The 22,087-nt window shown below is 42.4% G+C and overlaps 1 protein-coding gene across 1 annotated transcript in view; it reads right to left on the minus strand.

Moving 5' to 3' along the window:
* The window catches only part of COL11A2 (collagen type XI alpha 2 chain), a 116,310-nt gene that overhangs the window by 52,969 nt on the left and 41,254 nt on the right, over positions 1 to 22,087 (minus strand). Inside the window, exons 2-4 of the mRNA XM_075836511.1 lie at positions 10,736 to 10,903; positions 10,443 to 10,653; positions 10,134 to 10,296 (exon numbers count right to left, since the gene is read on the minus strand). Of these exons, the coding sequence (XP_075692626.1) occupies positions 10,134 to 10,296; positions 10,443 to 10,653; positions 10,736 to 10,903 (542 nt within the window). The remainder of the gene's footprint in view (positions 1 to 10,133; positions 10,297 to 10,442; positions 10,654 to 10,735; positions 10,904 to 22,087) is intronic.

The following is a 22,087-nucleotide window of genomic DNA, read 5'->3' on the forward strand; positions in this document are numbered from 1 at the left end:
ATATTGCGTCTCCCAACTTGCTCTAGTCTCGAGTTTTAACGTTTTATATAAATTAAGCTCATCTAAAAAAAAAAGAACTGTTGTCAAAGATGAAAATAGACAAAAAAAAAATATTATTATTATTATTATTATTATTATGTCACGCGTGAATTTCTGCTCCTTCGAGTAGCGTTATTTGTGGCCCTCACGCAAACGGAGCTCCCTCTATAGTTTCAATATGATAATTTATGGATATTATAGATATCGATGTGAAGATGTTTCTTATATCGCATGTCCTGATATTTCAGAGACAAGTAAAGAAAACCTGAGTCTTGCGGTGGATTTTGAAATCAATTTATAATATAGAAACTAATAAGAAACCTGATCGACGGTGACTCATTGATGATCTCATATTTGCTGCCCAACAGTGCTGGGCTCAGAGGGGTAACCTGAAGTTCCTGGGCCCTGATGCAAGATCTGTAACAGGGCCCCCCAAATATCACGTACCATGTATAATACTAGTGTTATCTTAAGCAGCAGAGAAGCAGATGGGCCCCGTATTTCACCAGGGCCCGTGTAACTGCAACCTCTACATCTCCTTTAGCTAACGTCCCTGGCTGAGCTCCTGGGTTGAATCAAATCAATAATTAATAAGTGTTAATTCTCAAATCCTGCCACAAGAGGGAGCAATTTCATATTTATTCCTGTAACAATATGACTTTTACATACAAGGTGGAACTTGTTTTAAAAAAAATTATATTGTGAGTTATCAAAATCCACCACTGGATGGAGCACTTATATTATTGATCCTACTTCAATAGATCATCACGTTGCTGAAATCACGAAGTAGAAGCAGCCTCTTGTGATGGGATGTGGAAATATAATATATGAGTTAGGGAACCACATAAACAGGGGATCCCTCTAATGCCGAGGCAGGACTAGCGTTCCTATTGCCCAAAGCAGGGGGTTTCAGATTGCCCACCTCCATAAACTGCACCCCCTCCTCAAATGCACCCTAGGAGGCCGCCTACTCTGCCTATCCCTTCCCTTGGCCCTGCTCTTATAGATTTTAATATTTTGCATATGACATATAACAATGTAACGGTTCAGAGATAGTGCAGGAAGGATCCATTTATCATTATTTTTTAGATTGTTGAGATCAACATTATATGATTATATCATATAGTGAAACCTCACAACAAGAGGAACCCCCTCATTTTATATCACAATATTAATAAATGACCAATTTTTAGAAATGAATAAAAAAATCATTAAAAAAACATTGCCCTTACTGTTATACTAAATGAGAAGAGCTCCCTCTTGTGGTGGAATTCTATAATATACTTATGTTAGTAAAGAGGCGCTCCCTCGTGTGGTGGATTTAAAAAATGTACTCACACTATTTAAAATGAGAAGAGCTCCTCTAGTGGAGGATTTTGGTAATATATTTACGTAAGCAAATAATTAAGGAGGCTCTCCCCCTTGTGGTAGAATTTGATAAAATAATCAAGTCAGAAAATAAGTCAGGAGGGGCGCCCCCTTGTGGTAGAATTTGATAACATAATCAAGTCAGAAAATAAGTCAGATGGGGCGCCCCCGTGTGGTAGATTTAAATCATTTACTCATAAAATGTAAATCAATGAGAAGCTCCTTGTGGTGGATTTTGATAACATATTCAAGTCAAAATATAAATCAGGAGGAGGGCCCTCTTGTGGTAGATTACGGTATAATCATTTACTCACATAATGATAATCTCCTTGCAGTGGATTCCAATAACATATTCAAGTAAACAAGAAAATGTCAGCAGTGCTCCCTCTTGTGGTGAATTGCAATAATTTACTCACTTAATAAAAGTCAAATCAATGAGTAAACGCTCCCTCTTGTGGTAGAATTTTATAATATATTCAGGTTAGCAAATAAGTCATTTACTCACATTATAGAAAGATGCACCCTTTTGTGGTAAAATCTATAAATATAGTCAAGTTGGTGGATTTAATCATGATTTACTAACACAATCAATATAAAAATTAATGAGTTTCTCTTGTGGCCTCGTTTGAATATTTACTCAAGTTCCACCACTAAAGATGGCTTCCTTTCATTGATTTCTACAATGTGAGAAATAAACTTAATTCAAGATGAAAACCAGCTTTTCTTAATTGTTTCTGTTATTTGAGTACACAAAAATTACAATACAAAACAGCAGACATGAGGGGGCTCCTCCTTATTTTCTGACTTCAATTTATTCTCGAAATCCACCACAAGAGAAAACTTTTCCTTAATAATTTCTATTATGTGAGTGAACTAACAAAATTGACCACAAGAGGGAGCTCTTCCTTATATATTTTTTTTACTTGAATATATTATCATATTCCACCACAAGATGGCGCTCCTCCTGAGGGAGCCTCTATGATTTGTATAATGTGGGCTCGGGGGTACTGGTTCTTATTGAAGAGATATAACTTAATTAATTGACCACAAGAGGGAGCTCTTCCTTGCATGTATATTTTTTAACTTGACTATGTTATCGAAATCCAACATAAGAGAGAGAGAGGTCTCCTTTACTTTATTTTAAAAACAAAACTTGAATATATTCCAAAAGTCGGCCACAAAAGGGCGCGTTTTCTAATTGATTTCTATAACGTGAGTAAACTGAATATATAATTAAATTCTACCACAAGAGGGCGCTCCTCCCGACTTGTTTTCTAATGTGAATATATTATCGAAATCCACCACAAGATGAAGCTCCTTCTCGCTTATTTTCTAATGCAAATACAATATTGAAATCCACCACGAGAGGGAGCTCCTTCTCGCTTATTTTCTAATGTCACTACAATATCGAAATCCACCACAAGAGGGAGCTCCTCCCGACTTGTTTTCTAATGTGAATATATTATCGAAATCCACCACAAGACGGAGCTCCTTCTCGCTTATTTTCTAATGTAAATACAATATTGAAATCCACCACGAGAGGGAGCTCCTTCTCGCTTATTTTCTAATGTCACTACAATATCGAAATCCACCACAAGAGGGAGCTCCTCCTCGCTGATTTTCGAATGTGAATATATTATCGAAATCCACCACAAGACGGAGCTCCTTCTCGCTTATTTTCTAATGCAAATACAATATTGAAATCCACCACGAGAGGGAGCTCCTTCTCGCTTATTTTCTAATGTCACTACAATATCGAAATCCACCACAAGAGGGAGCTCCTCCTCGCTGATTTTCGAATGTGAATATATTATCGAAATCCACCACAAGACGGAGCTCCTTCTCGCTTATTTTCTAATGCAAATACAATATTGAAATCCACCACGAGAGGGAGCTCCTTCTCGCTTATTTTCTAATGTCACTACAATATCGAAATCCACCACAAAAGGGAGCTCCTTCTCGCTGATTTTCGAATGTGAATATATTATCGAAATCCACCACAAGACGGAGCTATTCCTTGCTTATTTTCTAATGTGAATACAATATCGAAATCCGCCACAAGAGGAAGCTCCTCCTCGCTTACTTTCTAGTGTGACTACATTATCGAAATCGACCTAAGGGTATGTTCACACGGCCTATTTACGGACGTAATTCGGGCGTTTTTGCCCCGAATTACGTCTGAAAATAGCGCCTCAATAGCGCTGACAAACATCTGCCCATTGAAAGCAATAAGCAGACGTTTGTCTGTTCACACGAGGCGTATATTTACGCGCCGCTGTCAAATGACGGCGCGTAAATAGACGCCCGCGTAGAAGAAGTGACCTGTCACTTCTTTGGCCGTAATTGGAGCCGCTATTCATTGACTGCAATGAATAGCAGCGCTAATTACGGCCGTAATTGACGCGGCGTTCAAGCGCCTGCACATGCCGGTACGGCTGAAATTACGGGGATGTTTTCAGGCTGAAACATCCCCGTAATTTCAGCCGTTACGGACCCCCGCCGTGTGAACATACCCTAAGGGTATGTGCACACACACTAATTACGTCCGTAGTGTACGGGACAGTTGTCCTGCAGCGAGGCAGGGACTCCTAGCATCGTACATAAGTATGATGCTAGGAGCCCGGCTCCCTTCACTGTGTTCACTGTGTTCGGTCCACTACTTGCGGCCGAAATACGTCCGTCAATTACGGACGTAATTAGTGTGTGTGCACATACCCTTAGGGTATGTTCACACGGCGGGGGTCCGTAACGGCTGAAATTACGGGGATGTTTCAGCCTGAAAACATCCCCGTAATTTCAGCCGTACCGGCATGTGCAGGCGCTTGAACGCCGCGTCAATTACGGCCGTAATTAGCGCTGCTATTCATTGGAGTCAATGAATAGCGGCTCCAATTACGGCCAAAGAAGTGACAGGTCACTTCTTCTACGCGGGCGTCTATTTACGCGCCGTCATTTGACAGCGGCGCGTAAATATACGCCTCGTGTGAACAGACAAACGTTTGCCCATTGCTTTCAATGGGCAGATGTTTGTCAGCGCTATTGAGGCGCTATTTTCAGACGTAATTCGGGGCAAAAACGCCCGATTTACGTCCGTAAATAGGCCGTGTGAACATACCCTAAGAGGGAGCTCCTCCTCGCTAATTCTCTAATGTGAATACATTATCGAAATCCACCACAAGGGGGCACGCCTCCTTTGTTATAGTCTAACTTGAATGTGTTGTCAAAATCCACCATAAGACGATGCTTCTTCTCATAGATTTAAATTAATTTCTATTATTATCCATTTTAAAACAAAACCGAGTTTCATTAAATAATAATGTCATTTGAATACGCTGAATATATATAATTTGTTTTATAGATACATTCAGTATATTACAAAACTTCACCACAAGAGGGAGCGCCTTTCCACTGACATTATTATACATATTCGGAATATGTTACCCACTTTCCCCACAAGAGGGAGCATATTTTGCTTGACTTTTGTAACGTAAATAAATTATGAAAAGCCCCTCATTTATGTCGAGCTCCATGACCTTTATATCACGGGAATAAGTCATGGCATTGTTTTAATTCGTTTCAGTAATGTGAGGAAATGTACAAAGTTCACCAGAAGGGAAACTCCCAGCTAATATGTCTTTTGAATACCATCAAAATCTACAATTTGAGAGAAAGTTTCTCTTCTCGGATTTCTAGAATGAGATTATTTATTCCGTTTTGTGGTCAGTTTCTATAATTTTATTTACATTGTACAAATCAATGAGCAGCAGCTCCCCCTTGTGGTGACATTTGATCATTTATTTTCCCTATAGAAGTCAAAAGGAAAAGGCTCCCTCTTGTGGTGACATGTGGTAATTATTCATGTTTAAAGAGGCTCTGTCACCAGATTTTGCAACCCCTATCTCCTATTGCAGCAGATCGGCGCTGCTATGTAGATTACAGTAACGTTTTTTTTTTTTTTTAAAAACAAGCATTTTTGGCCAAGTTATGACCATTTTTATATTTATGTAAATGAGGCTTTCTAAAGTACAACTGGGCGTGTTTAAAGTAAAAGTACAACTGGGCGTGTATTGTGTATGCACATCTGGGCGTTTTTACTTCTTTTACTAGCTGGCCGTTCTGACGAGAAGTATCATCCACTTCTCTTCAGAACGCCCAGCTTCTGGCAGTGCAGACACAGCCGTGTTCTCGAGAGATCACGCTGTGTCGTCACTCACAGGTCCTGCATCGTGTCAGACGAGCGAGGACACATCGGCACCAGAGGCTACAGTTGATTCTGCAGCAGCATCGGCGTTTGCAGGTAAGTAGCTACATCGACTTACCTGCAAACGCTGATGCTGCTGCAGAATCATCTGTAGCCTCTGGTGCCGATGTGGCCGACACGATGCAGGACCTGGGGCAGGAAGTGAGTGACGTCACAGCGTGATCTCTCGAGAACATGCTGTGTCTGCACTGCCAGAAGCTGGGCGTTCTGAAGAGAAGTGGATGATACTTCTCATCAGAACGCCCAGCTAGTAAAAGAAGTAAAAACGCCCCGATGTACGCACATAATACACGCCCAGTTGGACTTTTACTTTAAAAAGCCTCATTTGCATAAATATAAAAATGGTCATAACTTGGCCAAAAATGCTCGTTTAAAAAAAAATAAAAACGTTACTGTAATCTACATTGCAGCGCCGATCTGATGCAATAGCAGATAGGGGTTGCAAAATCTGGTGACAGAGCCTCTTTAAGAAATAGATAAAATTCATCACAAAAATAAACATTTCGTTAACTATTTCCGTAATTTGATTACATAAAATGTTGTGAATTGTGAATAAAACTTAATCATTCTATAATAAAACGTTCTGCAACTTTCTAATACACTTTGAATGAGATTTATCAAAACTGGTGCAAAGTGGAGTTTCTCATGGCAACCAATCAGGTCACTGCTTGTAGTTTTTAAAAAAAACCTCAGGCAAATGTTTTCAATGGGCAACAACTCCACTTTCCTTTGCGGCTAATCGATAAATCTCCCACTTTGTGTTTAAATTCCTCACAGTTTTTAAGATCTCTGCTTGCTGTCAGTGAAAAACTTTCTTGTTTACATCAAAACCATACTAATACCCAAACCTAATACTTTTCACAGCTGAGGGTTTGCTACAAATGTATTCAGTCTATTTAATTCTCTGTGAAATAAATACACCAGCAGCACAAATCTCTCCTCTGTCCTTATTTTGAAAATGGTAAGAAATTGAAACAGAAAGGGGGAATTAATGAAGGACTTTACACCAGTTTTCCGGTGTTATAGAGTAGCAAATTATTTGCGTCATGATTTGCGACTTTTTTGGGCATGACCACACGTGGCGGATTTCCTCCGCAACTGTCCGCATCAATGCCGCACAGAATCTGCGTTGCAGATTCTGCTGCGGATCTGCACAAAATGTGCAGAAAATTGATGCGGACTAGCTGCTGCGGACTGCGGGAAAAGTGCTTCCCTACTCCCTATCAGTGCAGGATAGAGAGAAGGGACAGCACTTTCCCTAGGGAAAGTAAAAGAATTTCATACTTACCGGCCGTTGTCTTGGTGACGCGTCCCTCTTTCGGCATCCAGCCCGACCTCCCTGGATGACGCGCCAGTCCATGTGACCGCTGCAGCCTGTGCTTGGCCTGTGATTGGCTGCAGCCGTCACTTACACTGAAACGTCATCCTGGGAGGCTGGACTGGAGACAGAAGCAGGGAGTTCTCGGTAAGTATGAACTTATATGTTTTTTTACAGATACATGTATATTGGGATCGGTAGTCACTGTCCCGGGTGCAGAAACAGTTACTGCCGATCGCTTAACTCTTTCAGCACCCTGGACAGTGACTATTTACAGACGTCTCCTAGCAACGCTCCCGTCATTACGGGAGCCCCATTGACTTCCTCAGTCTGGCTGTAGACCTAGAAATACATAGGTCCAGCCAGAATGAAGAAATGTCATGGTAGTAAAAACAATACGCTCCGCAGCACACATAAGATCTGCGGACTTCATTGCGGAATTTTGACTCTCCATTGAAGTCAATGGAGAAATTCCGCCATGAGTCCGCAACCAGTCCGCCACTGCTCCGCAACAGACAGAGCATGCTGCGGACACCAAATTCCGCTCCGCAGCCTATGCTCCGCAGCGGAATTTTACGCCTCGTCTAAACGAACACTGCTAAATTAAAGTGTAAGTCAATGGACAAACGGCACCGCTGCGGATTAACGCTGCGGAGTGTCCGCAGCGGAATTTAAGTGAAATTCCGCCACGTGTGAACCCGCCCTTTCTGTTTTTCTGCCGCTCTTGAGAAAGTGGGTGAGGTTTCGCGGAATGGACAGGGCCATCCATGAGATGACAAATTTTATATAATTAATGGCAGAAACGTATGGCACTTTTTAAAATGTGAGCGGGCTTAGCGAAAGGAGGTGGGGGCCACTCAAAGCCCAACAAATTTACTATAATTTACACCAGAAGCTGACGATTATAGAGGTTCACAGGCAGCAGAAGATGCGTTTATGTCCTACGTTTAGCGTGTACATCGGAAACGCACCCGACGTGCACGCTATTTGTGTCCATAGGGCTCCATTAGCCTGACAGCAGCCAAAAGAGTGTCCTTATTGTCCCTGTCAGGCTGGCATACGTCAGTATACAATTTTCTTTGGAGGATGGAGCAATGTAGTAGACTGCGCTATTCCATCGGGTGCTATGTGTGACATGCCACTGAATTGCATCCATCACAGGTATAGGTTAAACGTATAGCTTGTGGAGCTTCCCCAGGGCCAAAGTCCCCGGGAAGAGCATCAGGTAGCGCTCGGCCAGGAAATACCGGCCCTGGGGAAGCCCCTGACATCACTGTCTATATATGGACAGTGACGTCAGGGGCTTTTAACTATGAAGTTCCCGCCCAGAGTGCTTGCGATGCTCTTGCCTGGGGACTCCGGCATTGATAAGCTCTTGACATCACTTTCCAGATATAAACAGTGGCATCAGGAGCTTCCCCGGGCACAGCGCTTCAGGTAGGCCTGGGGGGATCATGCGATGTATCCCACTGTATGACTATTTGGTTTATGCTACAGTGCAGCTCCTATATCTTGTTTGTTCCTATACAGTGGGATATGTTTCAGCCCTCCATCAGAGTCATACATCGGGAGGCTATAAACGTGATGTGAACGAGGTCTAAGGCTAGTGTGTGAAACGCCAGTCTTAGTAAATCTGTCCCTTAATATATTAGAAAGCAGTAGACCTATTAACTACACGATTGAGCTCTGCACTATAAGGTCGTGCGCAGGAAGCTGTAGAGCGGCTCGGGAGTCTCCTCCGTCAATGTACTACGCAGGCGTCTGCTTATAGCGGAGAAGACCTTCGTAATGCGGCATGAGATAAATGTGGCACAATTTTTTTTGATTTGTCAGATTTGTGTGGTATCCAAAAGAAAAAACCTCCATAAGTCTCCGTATGAAGTCAATGTATACGTATAGTTGTCCTGTTTGCTACAATGGCACATTCAGAAGTAAATATCCACAGCTGCTGAAATGTATGAAAAACAGAAGATATGAATCCTCCCTCTATAGTATTTACACTACACACATTACCCCCAGAGCAATATCACGTTTCCTTCTAAAACACCAAATGTAATGGAGAGAAGACAATGGCGGCCCGAGTGTGACAACTCATGTATGTTTATCGGTATATTGGGAATTTTTCAGGAATAAATACCAGGTCTCAGAGTTAGTTTAGGTCTGGGAGTTTTTTTTTCCATTTACCACTGACTGGTGCCAGTTGGAGAGGACATCGGGCGACCCTAAAACATTTCCAGAGGAGTCAGTGAAAGGCGCCAGGTCTGGACACAACACTGTACAGTAGAGAGACCCTGAGGGTCATCTGGCTGAGCTTCTAAGGGATCCGGCCTCTGACAGCCAGCTGGGAATGGACATGTGGCGTTTCTTTGTGACAGGAGACTGTAGGCCGGCGCGTGCAGAAATACTGAATAAAATGACAACTATAAGTTCAAAACTCAGCACTCCTGCTCCATGGGAGGGCAGACATCTAGACTTCAGAGGTGTTTTTCTTCTGTCACGGCGCTCTCTGTAAAGAGTCACGGCACTTTCACAAAAGTTTTAATACGCCAGAATTTTGATCGGTGGGTGTCCGGGTGCTAAGACCCCTAGAAATCTATTAAATGAAGGGGCAGAGTGCTTTGTTTCAGCGATCAGTGGGGCCTCAGCACCCGGACCCCCACCGATCAAAACTTCTAACATCTCTCTATTAAATATAAAAAGTTATGTGTAAGCGCAGGTACTCTTCAAGGCAGATGCTACATGGTGACGAAAAGTCAGTGCAAAAATCAGTGTCATAATGTGACTATAATTATTCCTTATGAGGGAAAAAAATCATGAATCAAGTGGACGGGGCCGTGTTCCTCCTGGTGGTCATGAGCTGAATCAGAGATGTAGCCCCTTCATTTGCAGGATCAGTGGGGGTCCCGGTAGTCAGATTTCTACTGATCAGAAAGTGATGGAATATTCTAGTGATATGTGATCACCTTCTGACAGGGGAATACCACTACAAGTATTTATACACAAGACAAACATAAATACTTCAGGTCTAAGGTGCCTGGAAAAAAGGAAACCCAATCAAATATAAACACGTCATATCTAAAGTAATGAATTATAGCACAGCAATTATTAAGAGATGAATCCGGGAACATTAACCAACATTCCTCTCACCTCAAATGATTCTTCATCCAGAATTCGGGTCCCAAACACTGTGATCCCTTTGGTGTCCACAATGGGCTTGTTTCCTCGGGGTAACGGCTTAGTTATCTTCTTTTTACAGTCCAATATTAAAGTGACTGATTTCTTCTGCACACTCAACGCTATGCGGTGCCATCTGGACGGTGGGAGCGAGAGAAGAGAAGAGTCAACAAGAGGATAACAGAAGGAAGGATGAAAGAAGATGTGGAGAGGAAGGCTGGAGACATGGAGGAAGCAGAAGATATCATTTGGGGTGAAGGTACCAAAGAGATATTTACTGACTTTCCATCGGCCAGATTGACCCCGCTGAATATTGGGTAATCTTCAGGAGCCGGTTTTCCACTCTGATCTTCGTATAGAAAGACAGGAGAACGTCCCAACTCCACCCCGAGCTGCTGGACTCCTTGCTCATTATAGATGGACAGGAGGAATGCTTGCAAGCCACTCTTAGCTCGTACCAGCGCCATGACTGAAAAGTCCTCTGGGAATTTACCTGTACAGTGACTAGGTGTTAGAACTGTCGACAAGAGCCTCACCCCCCCCCCCCACTTATGACTGTGCGACTTTGCACCTACCTGGGAAGAGCTGCCGCGTGGGAGCGCTGATCTGAGCTTGCTTGGATATCTTGTAGGCCACATCTCCACCAGTACTTGAACGTCGGGCAGGGCAGAAGCCAGAGATCCTCTTTACACCTTCAGGTTGTGTTTGAAATTGTAGGCCCTTCAATACATCCACGGGGTCAGCTATTAGAAGAGGTTAGAGGTGAGGTCAACATATAAGGGGTAGACTTTTCACCAACACTATTAGTTTTTTACTCTCCTGACATGTCTGTTTTAGTAAATAATTGTATTCCCCTTAAAATAACAATTCTGGAGCATCTTTTCTTAGAACTCTGTGTTGTACCGTTCCTCTGTTAGTCCTCCTAGAAATTTATGAATACATTGACAACTGGGTGTTACCAGTTGGGGGCGCGTCCCTACACAGCCTGACACTGTCCAATCAGTACTGACAGAGTAAGACTATGTAGGGACACGCCCTTTTGACCAGGGGGAATGGTAACACCCAGTTTTCAATTTATTCATACAATTTTAGGAAGAATAACAGAGGAACGGCCCAGCACAGAGCTCTAAGAAAAGGTGTTCTTGCATTGTTATTTAGTGGGAAATATATGTATCTATTAAAACAGACGTGTCAGGAGAGATGTGGAATTCTTTTTAAGGAAAAATAGAGAAAAGACCTAGAACCTGATTGATGCCATGATCTCATCTGTACTTTTCTCCTGCACTAGTGTTGATAAATCTAACCCATAGTCATGTAGGAATAAAGTCACTGGAAAAGGTTTTGGCAACGGCCATTGTACTGAGTGATGAGACAGAGTTGAATATGTTTCATACCTGAAACATTTCTCTTAGGGCAGGTTCAGACGTAGCGGAATTGCTGTGAACAGTCCGCAGTGGAATTCTCCAGCGGCCGTTTTTTACATTTGTTTCAATACATTTTTAGGTAAGTTAGTTCAGACGTTGCGGACCATAGGCTGCGGTGCGGAATTTTCCCTCCGCAGCCTGCACTGTCTGTTGCGGAGAAGAAGCGGAATTTCACTGCGGATTTTAGTCTTTGCAATGCAAAAACTGAAATCTGTGGCAAGTCCGCTGTTTTCTGCAACGTCTGAATTACCTGTCAAATATGCAAATGTTGGTGCAGATTCATTGCGTAATTGCCCCAAATCTGCACCAACATTTGCAGCGAAAAAACTCTGCCACGTCTGAACGAGCCCTTATACTACACACGTTATAAACTGCACACAAGGATTTTGCCAGGTCTGAATATGTTGCACAAAGGCAAATGGTAAGTAACGCATCTTGTGATAGACAGCATTGAAATATGTCTTAGGTTTTGTTCAATCTTTTAGCGTTTCTGGTGCCTTTTGCAAAAAAAAATAAAAAATTACAGGGTAATCCCAATTTCTAACATTTAAAAAAAAACAAACATGCCTAAAGTACATTAATACCAGCAGGTGTGAATGTAGCAGAAGATATAGGAGTCAGCCTAGAGAAATAGGTTTCATCTGTTTTATAATGGTATATGATATCTGTTACAAGTGCTGAACCCTCTAATACCAGGTTTTAATTTAGGACACATTCATGCAGGAAGCCCGTAGCTTCAGAACACAACTTTACTTCCCATAGATTGTAAGCTCTTGTGATCAGGGTCCTCACTGCTCTTGTTTGAATTGTTACTTGGTTTGTCACTATATAATGTCTGATATTGTCTGTACATGATCCCTCTGAATTGTAAAGTGCTGTGGAATATTTTGGTGCTATCAGGGGTGAAGCTAAAAGATCATGAGCCCCGGTGTTCCCCCCACAACTTATTTTCACAGCCGACGTGGAGGGGGGGCATTGTAACATCACCTTTTGTTTTGGTCGTGTGTTGCACGACTGAGGACTTGCGACACCGGCGCCGAGGGAATTAAGCATCGATTTATCGGTTATGCAACTTACATGACCAAGACAAAAGGTGACGTGACAATGGCCTCCCCTATATTGCGCTGTCAGCAGTTTTGAGGCCTCAAAATGTAAAAAAAAATTAAATACAAAAAATATATATGTTTCAGAGACAGCGTGATAGGCTTAGATACAGGGCCCAGCAGACAGTATCACACATGATAGTATTAGATACAGCAGTTCAGCAGACAGTATGAAACATGATAGGCTTAGATACAGGGCCCAGCAGACAGTATGACACATGATAGGATTAGATACAGCAGTCCAGCAGACAGTATCACACATGATAGGATTAGATACAGCAGAGCAACAGACAGTATGACACATGATAGGCTTAGATACAGGGCCCAGCAGACAGTATCACACATGATAGGATTAGATCCAGGGCCCAGCAGACAGTATCACGCATGATAGGATTAGATACAGGGCCCAGCACACAGTATGACACATTATAGGATTAGATACAGGGCCCAGCACACAGTATCACACATGACAGGATTAGATACAGCAGTTCAGCAGACAGTATCACACATGATAGGCTTAGATACAGGGCCCAGCAGACAGTATCACACATGATAGGATTAGATACAGCAGTCCAGCAGACAGTACCACACATGATAGGATTATGTTCAAATGTTTTTATTAGAATTTTCCAATATAAAACAAGAAACAGAAAACAGCAAGACACGATAACTGCGGCACATCAAAACATGAATACAAATGAGGCAAAATATTTAAAATAAATCTATGAACAAGTTTGGCTACTTCTAGAAATTATAAACAGAGTTTTCAAATGAAAGATATAAATTTCCTCATCACAAGTCTTATATGGGGAAAAAGGGGGAGAGGAGAAAGAGGACGGGGACAAGAAAAAGGGACAACTAGTAAATAAACAGCAACAAAGTTTGTTGATTTATTGAAGCCCAATACTAACTTGTGTAATGTATCTTTACAGCTGCGGAAATGTATCCTAACCCAGTGGGAGAACGCGCCCGGCTACACTGAACCGGTCCCTGTGGCACGCAGGTCCCCTCCGCACCAGACATATACTATATCAGTATCAGTCGGCCGCGGTGCAATGCAGTTAATTGGGAGCAATCTTTAATAGATTATCAGACATGTCTGAGCAAAATTGTAATAAAACTCTGCCAAATCTCAATGAAACATTGTGTGTGTTTTCTTAAAAGAAGTGTCTATCTAGTTCATTTTCCCCACAAGTCAGAGTTTTTCCAGAAACTGAGGGAGGGACGACTGGATCCAAGTGTGTAGAATAGATTTAACTCAGTGTCATGGGGTCACATCCATGTCTATATAGTGAAAATGCTCCAGTCTGGGATCAATTTGTTAAATGGCTACTGGTAAAGTCAGTAATCCGACGCCAGAATATTTGTATTAGTGGACATTGCCATAAAGAGTGAAATAAATCAGCCCAGGCCGCGTGCCGTCGGCAGCAATTATCTGTGTGCGATATCTCCATCCCATGACCCCTGATCGGAGTGATAAATGCACGATGATATAGATGGAGGGTCATCTCCACATAACGGCGGGTGGAGATAATCATAACGACATTCCAGCGCCGTCAAGAGTATAGATATTGTTAAATTTGGCAAATCTTCCGTCAATCTGGACAGACCTATCTTGGTTTGAGTATAATCTAGGGGAGTGTTTAATATCTGGGTGTAAATAAGACCTCGTGGGTGGATTCGTGAGAATGGCCCGAAGAGCTGACTTTCATTCCATTGATGGAGAATGTGGAAGTGTTTCGATACATAACTGCGTGCCTGAATGTAGGAATAACAGGGTGGTACCGGGTATGCCTGGAAATGTACGTTTTAGGTCCAAGAAAGAGAGTGGTAGTCGTGTCTACTAAATGGCCGATATTGGATATCCTTCTTAGTTTCCAATAATGGAAATCTCTATGGGGAGAACGATTTCCCAACAATGTGAGATGCAGCGAGTAAGTGGTTAATCTGCCTCATCTTCTGCCATGTCCTCCAGGTAGATCTTCATAGGGGATTGCTTTTACAAAAATGACAGGCTAAAACCATAAATGTTAAAGATTGGGGAGTGATATCTGAGGCACAATGCCTTTATTTTAGAATGATAGGATTAGATACAGGGCCGCAACAGACAGTATCGCACATGCCTACTTGCAACGACCCGCCCTAGGCGACGGGGTACAACTGGGCGGCAGTCCCTACGCTCAGTAAGTGCACGACACAAACAGACAAGGGTACACAAAGCTAAGGGAAATGGGGCAGTTGCCCACGGCAACACCGTGAGCGAGGGCGGGAGCTAGCTCCGTCTGGCCAGACTGCGATAGGCTCTCCCACTCCTAAGCCTGCCATCCTGAGTGGTGGAAGATGGAGTCAGTCTCACAGACATAGACTCAGGTGCAGACTGATTACCTATGGGCGTATACACAGAAGCTGTGCCTGGCAGATCCTTTACAGCTGGATCAACTCTTCTTTCTCTCTCAGTATCACACATATGTTTAGATACACAAGCTCAGAAGACAGTATCACACATATGTTTAGGTACACGAGCTCAGCAGACAGTATCACACATATGTTTAGATACACAAGCTCATAAGACAGTATCACACATATGTTTAGATACACAAGCTCAGCAGACAGTATCACACATATGTTTAGATACACAAGCTCAGCAGACAGTATCACACATATGTTTAGATACACAAGCTCAGCAGACAGTATCACACATATGTTTAGATACACAAGCTCAGCAGGCAGCTTCACACATGATAGGATTAGTTCCGTTCAGCATTAGGACATTTTGTGCACCGCGCATACAACAACCTGACGCTGAACGCCGTACTGCACCCGAAGTCGAAGAGGACCAAACTCAGGAGCGAGGAGAGTAAGTATATGGAGGAGTTGCTGTAGTAAAGGGGACTCATGTAGTTTCACCTATTAGTAACTACATAGGCCTCAATTACTACAGTAAGGCCTCATGCACACTTCCGTCGGCCTTTGAACGGCCGCTAATGACGGTTCCGCGAATCACGGACCGCACATGGATGGCTTCCATGTGCAGTCCATTGTTTCACGGACCAAATCAATGCAAAGGCCGAGACTGTTCCGTCAAAAACGAGCAGGAGTAGGACCTGCCATTACGGAACGGCCGCACGGTTCCGCTAAAACAACAGAGGTGTGCATGACCCCATTGAAATGAATGTGTCAGGGTGCTATCAGTCAAAACAACAGATAGCACCCTGACGAAAAAAACTGAAGTGGGCATGAGGCCTAACTGTTGACAAACGTGGTGGGAGGGTCTATGAGACCCCGGGCTGCACCTGTGACTGCTGCAGTCCCTATAGGTACGTCACTGGGTGCGATATAAATAAAGATTATTATATTACTATTTCAACTTATGAGTCTATTGCTGCTTATTAAAACAGAGACAAAGTCCCTCATTGACAGTGCAGTTCACGCCAGATTTGAACATAAACTGCGCCAAAAAACATCCTTTTTGGACTCTTTTCTCATCATTTGCCAAATATCAAAAGTGAAGAGAAGAATGTGTGTGATTTCCAAGGAGACATTTATTATGAAGAAAGCCAGAAAATGGCATCAATTTTGGCGCAATATTATACCTGCTCATAGCAGATGTAGATTTGATATTCTGACTATTAGAAAGTCCAAAATGCGCCAAATTTATTTAGAGACTTGCACATTTTAAATCAATCATTACTGTTGGAAAGCTGCATGGCTATAATCATTTTGACACATAGTTATTCATCGTTACAATTAGAGACGTAACTTAGTTATTGCAGAGCATTGCACTCCGACATGTCAGACATACTAGAAGACAAGTTATAGTTATATGTAATTGTAGATGCTGAGAATCATAATGGAATATCATTGTTATTACTATAGAACACATAGATTTGGCGCACACGTGTACCAGTACAGAGACACAAAGAGGGCCACTGGGAGGCACAATAATAACGCCTCAGTATATGCAAAATTTCAGAGATTCAGAGTCTCACAGGTGTCTGGAAGCTGTACGGCTGAGAGAATGGAAATTGGCAAACGTAAATATTTCACAGTGAAAAAGCCAGCAGCGTCTGTTATATCCATTCAACCCTTAATACAACCTTCCCTGTATCCAATTAACTAAATCCACATATACAGAGAAGCATAACATACACCCTTTAATGTTTTTTAAACATACACACTGAACTGGACTATCACCTGTATACTGTACACTCAGAGAAGAGACTGATCTATCACCTGTATACTGTACACTCAGAGAAGAGACTGATCTGTCACCTGTATACTGTACACTCAGAGAAGAGACTGATCTATCACCTGTATACTGTACACTCAGAGAAGAGACTGATCTATCACCTGTATACTGTACACTCAGAGAAGAGACTGATCTATCACCTGTATACTGTACACTCAGAGAAGAGACTGATCTATCACCTGTATACTGTACACTCAGAGAAGAGACTGATCTATCACCTGTATACCGTACACTCAGAGAAGAGACTGATCTATCACCTGTATACTGTACACTCAGAGAAGAGACTGATCTATCACCTGTATACTGTACACTCAGAGAGAAGAGACTGATCTGTCACCTGTATACTGTACACTCAGAGAATATACTGATCTATCACCTGTATACTGTACACTCAGAGAAGAGACTGATCTATCACCTGTATACCGTACACTCAGAGAAGAGACTGATCTATCACCTGTATACTGTACACTCAGAGAGAAGAGACTGATCTGTCACCTGTATACTGTACACTCAGAGAAGAGACTGATCTATCATCTGTATACTGTACACTCAGAGAAGAGACTGATCTATCACCTGTATACCGTACACTCAGAGAAGAGACTGATCTATCACCTGTATACTGTACACTCAGAGAGAAGAGACTGATCTATCACCTGTATACTGTACACTCAGAGAAGAGACTGATCTGTCACCTGTATACTGTACACACAGAGAAGAGACTGATCTGTCACCTGTATACTGTACACTCAGAGAAGAGACTGATCTGTCACCTGTATACTGTACACTCAGAAAAGAGACTGATCTGTCACCTGTATACTGTACACTCAAGCAGAGACTGATCTGTCACCTGTATACTGTACACTCAGAGAGGAGACTTATCTTTCACCTGTATACTGTACACTCAGAGCAGAGACTGATCTGTCACCTGTATACTGTACACTCAGAAAAGAGACTGATCTGTCACCTGTATACTGTACACTCAGAAAAGTGACTGATCTGTCACCTGTATACTGTACACTCAGAGAAGAGACTGATCTATCACCTGTATACTGTACACTCAGAGAAGAGATTGATTTATCACCTGTATACTGTACACTCAGAGAAGAGACATATCTATCACCTGTATACTGTACACTCAGAGAAGAGATTGATTTATCACCTGTATACTGTACACTCAGAGCAGACTGATCTATCACCTGTATACTGTACACTCAGAGAGGAGAATGATCTATCACCTGTATACTGTACACTCAGAAAAGAGACTGATCTGTCACCTGTATACTGTACACTCAGAGAAGAGACTGATCTGTCGCCTGTATACCGTACACTCAGAAAAGAGACTGATCTATCACCTGTATACTGTACACTCAGAGAAGAGACTCATCTATCACCTGTATACCGTACACTCAGAGAGGAGACTGATATGTCACCTGTATACTGTACACTCAGAGAAGAGACAGATCTCTCACCTGTATACTGTACACTCAGAGAGGAGACTGATCTGTCACCTGTATACTGTACACTCAGAGAAGAGACAGATCTCTCACCTGTATACTGTACACTCAGAGAGGAGACTGATCTATCACCTGTATACTGTACACTCAGAGAGAAGAGACTGATCTATCACTTGTATACTGTACACTCAGAGAAGAGACTCATCTATCACCTGTATACTGTACACTCAGAGAAGGGACTGATCTATCACCTGTATACTGTACACTCAGAGAAGAGACTGATCTGTCACCTGTATACTGTACACTCAGAGAAGAGACTGATCTATCACCTGTATACTGTACACTCAGAGAAGAGACTGATCTATCACCTGTATACCGTACACTCAGAGAAGAGACTGATCTATCACCTGTATACTGTACACTCAGAGAAGAGACTGATCTATCACCTGTATACTGTACACTCAGAGAAGAGACTGATCTATCACCTGTATACTGTACACTCAGAGAAGAGACTGATCTGTCACCTGTATACTGTACACTCAGAGAAGAGACTGATCTGTCACCTGTATACTGTACACTCAGAGAAGAGACTGATCTGTCACCTGTATACTGTACACTCAGAAAAGAGACTGATCTGTCACCTGTATACTGTACACTCAAGCAGAGACTGATCTGTCACCTGTATACTGTACACTCAGAGAGGAGACTTATCTATCACCTGTATACTGTACACTCAGAGCAGAGACTGATCTGTCACCTGTATACTGTACACTCAGAGTAGAGACTGATCTATCACCTGTATACTGTACACTCAGAAAAGAGACTGATCTGTCACCTGTATACTGTACACTCAGAGAAGAAACTGATCTGTCACCTGTATACTGTACACTCAGAGAAGAGACTGATCTATCACCCGTATACTGTACAATCAGAGAAGAGACTGATCTGTCACCTGTATACTGTACACACAGAGAAGAGACTGATCTGTCCCCTGTATACTGTACACTCAGAAAAGAGACTGATCTGTCACCTGTATACTGTACACTCAGAAAAGAGACTGATCTGTCACCTGTATACTGTACACTCAGAGAAGAGACTGATCTATCACCTGTATACTGTACACTCAGAGAAGAGATTGATTTATCACCTGTATACTGTACACTCAGAGAAGAGACATATCTATCACCTGTATACTGTACACTCAGAGAAGAGATTGATTTATCACCTGTATACTGTACACTCAGAGCAGACTGATCTATCACCTGTATACTGTACACTCAGAGAGGAGAATGATCTATCACCTGTATACTGTACACTCAGAAAAGAGACTGATCTGTCACCTGTATACTGTACACTCAGAGAAGAGACTGATCTGTCGCCTGTATACCGTACACTCAGAAAAGAGACTGATCTATCACCTGTATACTGTACACTCAGAGAAGAGACTCATCTATCACCTGTATACTGTACACTCAGAGAGGAGACTGATATGTCACCTGTATACTGTACACTCAGAGAAGAGACAGATCTCTCACCTGTATACTGTACACTCAGAGAGGAGACTGATCTGTCACCTGTGTACTGTACACTCAGAGAAGAGACAGATCTCTCACCTGTATACTGTACACTCAGAGAGGAGACTTATCTATCACCTGTATACTGTACACTCAGAGAGAAGAGACTGATCTATCACTTGTATACTGTACACTCAGAGAAGAGACTCATCTATCACCTGTATACTGTACACTCAGAGAAGGGACTGATCTATCACCTGTATACTGTACACTCAGAGAAGAGACTGATCTATCACCTGTATACTGTACACTCAGAGAATAGACTGATCTATCACGTGTATACTGTACACTCAGAGCAGAGACTGATCTGTCACCTGTATACTGTACACTCAGAGAATAGACTGATCTATCACGTGTATACGGTACACTCAGAGAGCAGAGACTGATCTATCACTTGTATACTGTACACTCAGAGAAGAGACTCATCTATCACCTGTATACTGTACACTCAGAGAATAGAGACTGATCTATCACCTGTATACTGTACACTCAGAGAAGAGACTGATCTATCACCTGCATACTGTACACTCAGAGAAGAGACTGATCTATCACCTGTATACTGTACACTCAGAGAAGAGACTGATCTATCACCTGTATACTGTACACTCAGAGAGGAGACTGATCTGTCACCTGTATACTGTTTACTCAGAGAGAAGAGTCTGACCTGTCACCTGTATATTGCACACTCATAGAAGAGACTGATCTATCACCTGTATACTGTACACTCAGAGAAGAGACTGATCTGTCCCCTGTATACTGTACACTCAGAGAAGAGACTGATCTGTCCCCTGTATACTGTACACTCAGAGAAGAGACTGATCTGTCACCTGTATACTGTACACTCAGAGAAGAGACTGATCTATCACCTGTATACTGTACACTCAGAGAAGAGTCTGACCTGTCACCTGTATACTGTACACTCTGAGAGGAGACTGATCTATCACCTGTATACTGTACACTCAGTGAAGAGACTGATCTATCACCTGTATACTGTACACTCAGAGAGAAGAGACTGATCTATCACCTGTATACTGTACACTCAGAGACAAGAGACTGATCTGTCACCTGTATACTGTACACTCAGAGCAGAGACTGATCTGTCACCTGTATACTGTACACACAGAGAAGAGACTGATCTATCACCTGTATACTGTACACTCAGAGAAGAGACTGATCTGTCACCTGTATACTGTACACTCAGAGAAGAGATTGATTTATCACCTGTATACTGTACACTCAGAGAAGAGACTGATCTATCACCTGTATACTGTACACTCAGAGAAGAGACTGATCTATCACCTGTATATTGTACACTCAGAGAGGAGACTGACCTGTCACCTGTATATTGTACACTCAGAGAAGAGACTGATCTGTCACCTGTATACTGTACACTCAGAGAAGAGACTGATATATCACCTGTACACTATACACTCAGAGAAGAGACTGATCTATCACCTGTATATTGTACACTCAGAGAGAAGAGACTGATCTATCACCTGTATACTGTACACTCAGAGAGAAGAGACTGATCTGTCACCTGTATACTGTACACTCAGAGCAGAGACTGATCTGTCACCTGTATACTGTACACTCAGAGAAGAGACTGATCCATCACCTGTATACTGTACACTCAGAGAAGAGACTGATCCATCACCTGTATACTGTACACTCAGAGAAGAGGCTGATCTATCACCTGTATACTGTACACTCAGAGAAGAGACTGATCTATCACCTGTATACTGTACACTCAGAGAAGAGACTGATCTGTCACCTGTATACTGTACACTCAGAGAAGAGACTGATCTGTCACCTGTATACTGTACACTCAGAGAGAAGAGACTGATCTATCGCCTGTATACTGTACACACAGAGAAGAGACTGATCTATCACCTGTATACTGTACACTCAGAGAAGAGACTGACCTGTCACCTGTATACTGTACACTCAGATAAGAAACTGATCTGTCACCTGTATACTGTACACTCAGAGAAGAGACTGATCTGTCACCTGTATACTGTACACTCAGAGAAGAGACTGAGAGACTGATCTGTCACCTGTATACTGTACACTCAGAGAAGAGACTGATCTGTCACCTGTATACTGTACACTCAGAGAGAAGAGAC

This window comes from Rhinoderma darwinii, chromosome 8, assembly GCF_050947455.1.
Source record: "Rhinoderma darwinii isolate aRhiDar2 chromosome 8, aRhiDar2.hap1, whole genome shotgun sequence".
NCBI classification, from domain to species: Eukaryota; Metazoa; Chordata; class Amphibia; order Anura; family Rhinodermatidae; genus Rhinoderma; species Rhinoderma darwinii.